Source organism: Mixophyes fleayi, chromosome 4, assembly GCF_038048845.1.
Source record: "Mixophyes fleayi isolate aMixFle1 chromosome 4, aMixFle1.hap1, whole genome shotgun sequence".
NCBI lineage: Eukaryota > Metazoa > Chordata > Amphibia > Anura > Limnodynastidae > Mixophyes > Mixophyes fleayi.
In genome coordinates this window covers 53,980,464-53,988,833 of record NC_134405.1, presented here as the reverse complement: position 1 = coordinate 53,988,833, position 8,370 = coordinate 53,980,464, and the positions used below count along the sequence as shown (strand labels likewise).

The window sequence follows — 8,370 nt, the reverse complement described above, 5'->3', positions numbered from 1 at the left end:
TACGACCAACCAAATGAGTCCATAATAGTTCATTTGGGCAGACTTTCGATCATCGTGTCACTGTACAGACTGACCCGACTTTTGAACGAGTGGTCGTATGTCGGCTGTTTGAGCCGATTATTGGACGAAAACAGTGTAGTGTGTACCCAGCTTTACTGTACACATATACATTATATGGACAAAAGACCCGTTGCTAGAGGTGTATAAAATCAAGTACCTAGCCATGCAGTCTCCATTTGCAAACATTTCTCATACAAATCGGTCGTTCTGAAGAGCTCAGTGACTTTAAACGTGGTACAGTGCTAGGATGCCACCTTTGCACCAAGACAATTTGTGAAATTTTATCCTTGCTGGATATTCCACTGTAAGTGATATTATTAGAAAGTGGAAGCATTAGGAACAACAGCAATTCAAAAAATCACAGAGCGGGGTTAACTACTGCTAAGCAACATGGTGTGTAAAAGTCGCCAACGCACTGCTGATTCCATAGCTGAAGAGATTTTCCATTGACATTAAGGTAAGCACAAAAACTTTATTATGGGAGCCGAATGGAATGCAAACCTCACAGCACCAAGACCAATACCAAGCGTCAGATGGAGTTGTGTAAAGCACACCAACACTGGACTGTGGAGCAGTGGAAATGTATTCTGTGGAGTGACAAATCGCGCTTCTCTGTTTGCCAGTCAGATGGATGAGTGTCTGGGTTTGTAGAATGCCAGAACTTTGCCTGCCTGCATTATGACAACTGAAGTTTTGTGGAGGAGGGATAATGGTATGGGGCTGTTTTTTAGGGTTTGGGCTAGGCCCCTTATTTCCAGTGAAGGACAATCTTGCTAACAAGTCATTTTGGACAATGCTATGCTTCCAACTTTGTAGAAACAGTTTGGGGAAGGCTTTTTTCTGTTCCAGCATGACTGTGCCCCAGTGCACAAAGCAAGGACTACAAAGACATGGTTTGATGAGTTTGGTGTGGAAGAACTTTACTGGCCTGCACAGAGCCCTGACCTCAAACCCATCGAACATCTTTGGGTTGAACTGGAATGGCCTGACTTAATAAATGCTCTACAGAATAAATGGTTGGAAATTCCCACAGAAACACTCCAACATCTTGTGGAAAGCCTTCCAAGCAGAGTGGAAGCTGTTATCGAGGCAAAAGGGGGAACCAACTCCACATTAAAGTATATGGATTTGAATACAATGTTTCTCTCTATATAAAGTTTGATGTTGTAGAAATTAGGCAGTTCACAAATTAATTAATCTTTAAAACAAGTTATAGTGAATTGTGATCTTTTACGAGTACAGTATAGTAGACTAAACAATTGCTAGTATAAATTAATGCTAAATCAACCAATAAAAGCGTCTTAAACCTCTATATTTCTTCCTTGTTCACTAAAACGCCCTATAATAGACATATGTATTTTATTATATATCTATCTATAATATAAATGCTTAGTGGCGTGTGTTAGTCTGTGTGTGTGTGTGTGTGTGTGTGTGTGTGTGTGTGTGTGTGTAAAAAATAAAACCAAGCTGCAGCGCCACCTGCTGGGTGGAGTTATACACTGACCTACTAAATTCTTAGTGTGTGTGAAAAAAAAAATCAGAAAGGGCTGAAATTTGGTATACTAAGATGTTTTTAATTTGTTAATTTAATTTGTTAATTGTTAAAAGTGTTTATAAAGATTTAAAAAATATATATATATATTTCTTGAAGGAGAAGTGACAGTTGGGAGTGGTTGGTGGTTGCCGGGGGTGACAGAGTGAGAGGAGTGTGATACTCAGGACCGCTGAGAGAGATCCCTGTGTCTGGATAGACATCTGGATAGATGTGGCGATGAAAATGAAGGATGAGGTGATGGAGAAGAATGATGAGGTGGTGACATGTGGACAAAACCACGTTAAAAAAGGGCGCTTACGTCGGGAAGTAACGCTCTTCCCCTGAGGAGGCCTGGGCTAGGGCCCAAAGGCATGACAAGAACCTTTTTAACACCTTAAGTAGCTTGATTTGACTAGAATGCATGAGTATCATGCACGGGTTAACTTGTGTGTATATATATATATATATATATATATATATATATATATATATATATATTTATTAACTTTACTCCTTACTGATTAGGAATATTAACTTGTAAATGCTATAACCCACTTAACTAGTAGCAGTGTGTTAGTAATGACTCAGGCAGCCCCACACAATAGCTGGCCAGGCTGCCTTTGGTGAACATATAGTATAGTTGGTAGCAAATTCTTGCTGTAGATCCAATTTACTAGGAATGAACAGTTCTCTGCAATAACCCCAGGTAACAGGAGGTGCGAATAATATATGTTCTTCAGTTCCAGTAAAAAGTATGAGGGGCAGTATTCTACGCCGATAATATATTTCCCACTGGCTCGGTCACTGAATTCAGCATTAATAACAATGCAGATGCTTTAATTAAATTATATTAAAATTTCTGACACAGGTGTTAACCCTCTAGTTTCCTTACACGTCGGATCAGTTAGGTATGAATATCACCGTTTTTTTTAGATGTTTTGACAGTGCATATGAGAGATGCTTACTTCGTCTTATATTCCTTCCGTGGTAAAAGTCTCTATAAGGGTGGTTGGAAACTACTATTACCAAAAGGCCACAATTTGATGAGGTGAATGAGGTGTTTTACACAAATGACAATATATTACTCTGAGGTAAATATTCTTGTCAGCCCAGCTACAAATATAGCTGAGATAAATATTTTCTTAGAAAAGATATATTATAGAGTCTTGTATGATACTTGGTTAAGTCAGTCTCTGTAATATCTTTCCACTTTCCACTGAGCATGATATTAACATTATTTTTTTCCCTTCAGTATCAAAACTGAGGGGAGAATTCAATTGGCCACGTTACTTGAAAAAGTAATGCGGCCTGCACACTATTACCGTTATTACGGTAGTTAAACTTACCATAACGGTAATAGCTTAACACGGCGGTACTTCGGGGGGAACTGAATTTAGGGGTATATTCAATTGTCGTGGGTTTCCGCGGCGTTAAAACTTCTACCGTTATTACGGTAGTAGTTAGCTGGATTTCAGCTCGCGGCTCAAGGAGCTGCGAGCTGAAATCCAGCGAGAAAAATACTGCAATAACGGTAATAGCGCAAGATTTTCGGCGTTTCCGACGACAATTGAATATGCCCCTTAGTATGGAAAAGTCCCCAAGATTTAATCATAATAGCCCAGCTTTTGTTTTACAAATTTTGCTCCTCACACAGCTCAGTTTCCAGCACCGGCATGCTCCTCAGACTGATGAGGCTCTTCTCCGCTTGATGGAACTGTCAAGAAATTTTTCTCTGCCACTTCCTCTTTTCAATCTTCGGTACGCGACCCAACTCTGCGTCCCGCACATTGGCGATTGCGCAATGTAATATTGACCACTGGGAAGTGAGGTCCTCGCTAGAGCCGGAGTTACTGGGTTTATTTAATCTACACTTTGTGGTGGAAGTTACATACACTTGGGGGTAAATGTATCAATATGCGGGCTCTTCAACAACCGCGTGTTCAGTCTCTTCCGCGATTAAATTTCAAGCGGCGCTGCATTGTAAAGGGAAGTTAACCCTTTACAATGCAGCGCCGCTTGAAATTTAATCGCGGAAGAGACTGAACACGCGGGTGTTGAAGAACCCGCAGATTGATACATTTACCCCTTGGAGTATCATCATGTGCTTGCACCCATGAGACATCATCATCAACTTGATGATGAATGGCAATTTTATATTGCCCTTAAAAAAAAAAGTGATACCAGCACCAGTGCTCATAGTTTAAACTGGTTGTAGCAACTGGGGTGGGAAAAACCACATGGGCTCCCCCTGCTGCAACCAGCACTAGGCTATGGCAGGCTGGACAGGTGAAACTATGGAGCACATTTATCAATATTCGTCAAAAATGAAAAATAGTTATCAATTCTTATCGCATAGATAAGGATTGAACTATTTCTAAAATGTATTTAAAAATCCCCACAGGAATAGCAGTGACGAAAAACTGCTGTTCTTGTGAAATTAAAAACTTACCGTTTCACTGCCTCTACGTTCCCGAAGCTGCTGTGCGATCCATAGAAGTCTTCTGCGCATGATCCGTCTGACAACTTCACTGCACTTAAATGTTGCAGAGAGCGGAGTGTAACGGAGGGATAATGTGATCCCTCCACACATGCGCTGTAAAGCTCCGCTCTTCAGAGCAGAGCTGAACAGTGCTGAAAAATAGTAGAGACGGTAATGTACGTCAGCCTGAGCTGGCGTATATTACCGTATGTGTAAAACCATTTCTATTCATTGTTAAATTGTGGTACATAGCAGTCCCCATAGACATCTATGCGGACTGCTATGTATTACGAAATAAAGTGCAAACCAGCAGATATCTATGATAGCTGCTGCAATGCACTGTTGATAGATTAGAGAAATACTTTAATTGGCGTCTATTTACCGAAAAATTTACATAAAACTGAGGTTTAATAAATAGGCCCCTATAAGAGGGAAAACCATAGCATGGGGTATCCGTCACAATATCACACAGCCTCAGCCTACTCAGAATGGGGCTGTGCACATCTCTGAGTGGCAAGGGACATCTCTCTACAGGTGCCCCTTCCATGCCATTATCTTATTCTAATAATCTTGCTCTGTATAATGAAATCTTGTTTTGCACTGTTGCTCAAAATCATGTTATACAGCTGTGCCGACTCTACTTAGTTAGGAAGACCTTAATTCTGACCAACCTTTATGTGATAATAGGTAAAACGATGGGGCATAGCTAATCACTGTTAACCCTGCCCTGAACCTCCTCTTGTAGGAATCACAAGACCTAGATCCATGATTCTTAATAATGAAGGGGGTAGCAACTGATGTCATGTATTATGCACCCATAATGTTAATGACATACCCAGTTAGTGACTGAGGGGTCAGTAACGATGAAATAGGAGAGAGGGGAGGGGGACTTTTTGTGACCTATAGGATGTGAGCAAGGTCTTCTGCAATGAGTTAAACTTGGAGATGTAACAACACCTAACAAGAGGTATTATCAGGAGATTGTGGCTCATTTTTGCCATTGTCTGCAAGAGTGCCCTGCACAAGTTATTATTATTTATTATTATCTTTAACTTACACAAGTTGGAGGAGCCAGTCTTCTGGAAGAGATGGCGAGGTAGGCAGACTCTATACCCTATGGCAAGTCTCCTAGATAAGCATAACCTTTCCCAGGGAACCCCAAACAATCAACAGCATGGGTACGGAGGAGGGTATAAGATCTTGTGGTGAAAAGTGTGTACCAGGTGCCATTAATACAGCTCGTGCTCAGGATCCCTTTCATACGTTAGAATGCAAACCTGTCTGTTACTTCTTAGCATCCATGGGTATATGTCAAAGTTAAATGTCGCTCACTCAGTGAATACTAGGCGCTTGTCAGCGACATTGTCAGTCACCCAGGACAAGGAGGAAAAAGAAGAGACCAGGGAATTAGAGGGGAAAAGTATTTTCCTTTCCACTAAGGGGTTAAAGCAAAAAATGTAACTGAGCTCTCCCCACTCACAGGATTTTTCTGCCTATTGTTCTCTCTATTGACTCATAGGGGGGTATTCAATTGTCCGCTTATTCGCGTCACATATCGCGAATAAGCGGAACCGCGGACATCGCAAAAAATCAACTTCCCGGAAATGACGGTATTCAATTGTAATACCTAACCCAGCCCCTTATCGCGTAATATCCGACTTGTACGAAGTGCTTTTTTTTTTTTTTTACCCTTTTCCCGCCGTTCGCGATTTCCTGCCCACATTTCTATAAAAAACAACAACTTTGTTTTGCAAAGTGCCATTTTGCAGAGATTTCGATGCTGGTGGCTGATTCCTGAGACCCTCTGGTTTTGTGAGATTCTGGATTGTACTTTTTGCATCTTTATATACATTTATTCATTATTTTCACATTATTTACATACATTGCATTACATTTTATTTTGCATTACATTATAGTAAGTTATATTTTTACACAGTACTAACACCACACACTACATCAAACACTACACAACACCACACATTTTATTTAATAGCAGACATCAATATACTGCATACAGAAAAAGTGTGCAATAATCACAATTAAATAAGTTTAGTTACTTTTTAGCTCCAGCATTAGTTTTATTTATTTCAGCTACATAGCAGCTACATAGCATACATATATATACATATATCAGTATGTCTAGGGAGCATAGGGAAAATCTTCCTGAACAGGTACACCTGGATGAAGAAGATATCAGCAGTGGAGCAGAGTGGCAGCATAAAACAGAAGAAAGAGATCGAGCACAAGAAAGGAGAAGACAGAGATTCCTTTAAAAAGTGGCTACCAGACCCTCGCAGCAATCTACAGTGGCTGAAGAAGATGGTGATGATCCTGAGGAAGGTGGTAGTAACATCAGCAGAGCACCTCGTTTCTCTGAGCAGCAGAACAACATCCTGGTGGACACGATAGTAACTAACTATGATGTACTTTATGGTAAACGGGCACATGTCACAAGTCATCAGCAGAGGAACCAGATCTGGCGTCAGATCTCTGACAAGGTGACTTCTTGTGGGCAAGTTCCAAAATCTATTGAGCATTGCAGGAAACGTTTCCGGGACTGTAAGCGGATTGTAAAGAAGAAGATGGCTGCGTCCAAGAGGCATGCAAAAGGAACTGGTGGTGGGAAACCTGCAAATATCAGCATGAAACCCTGGGAAGTGAGGCTGTCTGAGGTCCTGGATCCTGTACTCGTGGAAGGTGCTGTGGACACAGAGGAACCTTCAACATATTTATCTGAAGGTATGTATATATGTTTATATCTATGATGACGTGTTAATTATTATTATTTTTTTATTATTATTTTTTTTGAATAATTTTAATTTTAACACTGTTAAATTTAATTGTAGAGCCAACTTCCAAGCGGCCATCTAAGAAAAGCTCAAAAGGACGTCCTGACACAGCTGCCAGCCAAGTTGGTAAGTGTTTTTTGTTTGACTATATTGATACTTATATATATTTTACCAGTCACACACATGTACACACACACACACATATCTCATGTCTAAAATATATTCTCAAACGAAAATCATATGTTATCATTGCCCATGGTTATTGTTACTGTACATTTGTGTTGTTTGTATACAAAATTTATTTTACAATGTACACACAGCTGTCGATTGAAATCTGTATACATACAAACCAATATGTAGATGAACCCCACCTTGACAATAATAACATAGGATTTTGGTGTGTGTATATCATGCAGCCAAAAGTTTTTTTCAATGTAAATTAAATATATGTATATATTTTATATGCACACATTCTCAATCACTAGTTTTATGTATACTCATTTCTCTTTATCTAAAATATACCCATTTTAGTTATATTTTTGATATAGATGAATGAATAAACATTAAACAGGTGGTTGTGAATGTGTGCATATGATAATATATAGATATATCTTTCTTTTTTAGGTGTGTGTGTGTACATATATTAAAATATATACACATACATACTATGGTGTAAGAGACAAGAAAACAAACACACACATACACAAAAACATGTGTACGTTTTAGAACATAAAAAAAGTATATTAAAGCTAGACGTGTATATATAAGTGTGTTTATTAACATATAAATGGATAAATATAGCCATTGTGGTTAAATTTTAGATATTGATCCATTTTTATCGTAATAGACACTCTTATATGTACACGTCTACCTTTAATATACTGTTCTTATGGTCTATAATGTGCACATGTTTTTGTGTATGTGTGTGTTTGTTTTCTTGTCTCTTACACCATAGTATGTATGTGTATATATTTTAATATATGTACACACACATACGTGTGTGTGTATCGATGTATGTGTTGTTAGGTCAGGTGTGTGTGTGTGTGTGTGTGTGTGTGTGTGTGTATATATACATATATATATATATATATATATATATATATATATATATATATATATATATATATATATATATATGTATATGTGATACTGTCAAAGAAGGGATATAAAGGAGGAGTTTGGTCTTGAACCATATATTTTTTTTAAAATTTAATTCTAATCTATTTAATGACATGGCCCATGATTCATTAAGGATCGTAAGTTTAGAAACGTTTTTTAAGTATCCTGGACAAAAACATGCAACAATGCAAGGTGTGCAAGTTAGTATTCTGTTTTGCACATAAGTTAAATACTGCCTGTTTTTTCCTGTTGCACTAATATTTGAGAGCTTATTTATACACAGATGATATTTGTGTGTTACGTGAAAAAACAGTCAGTATTGATTTTTTTTGAAAAACAGAATAATATTTTGCAGCCCTTTTATTGTAACATTATTTTGTCCGAGTGAC

At 38.5% G+C, this 8,370-nt stretch overlaps 1 protein-coding gene across 1 annotated transcript in view; it reads left to right on the top strand.

The window, feature by feature from the left end:
* The first annotated feature begins 6,254 nt into the window (after nt 1-6,254).
* The window catches only part of LOC142150675 (uncharacterized), a 2,346-nt gene continuing 230 nt past the window's right edge, over nt 6,255-8,370 (top strand). Inside the window, exons 1-3 of the mRNA XM_075205870.1 lie at nt 6,255-6,413; nt 6,455-6,812; nt 6,920-6,988. Of these exons, the coding sequence (XP_075061971.1) occupies nt 6,255-6,413; nt 6,455-6,812; nt 6,920-6,988 (586 nt within the window). The remainder of the gene's footprint in view (nt 6,414-6,454; nt 6,813-6,919; nt 6,989-8,370) is intronic.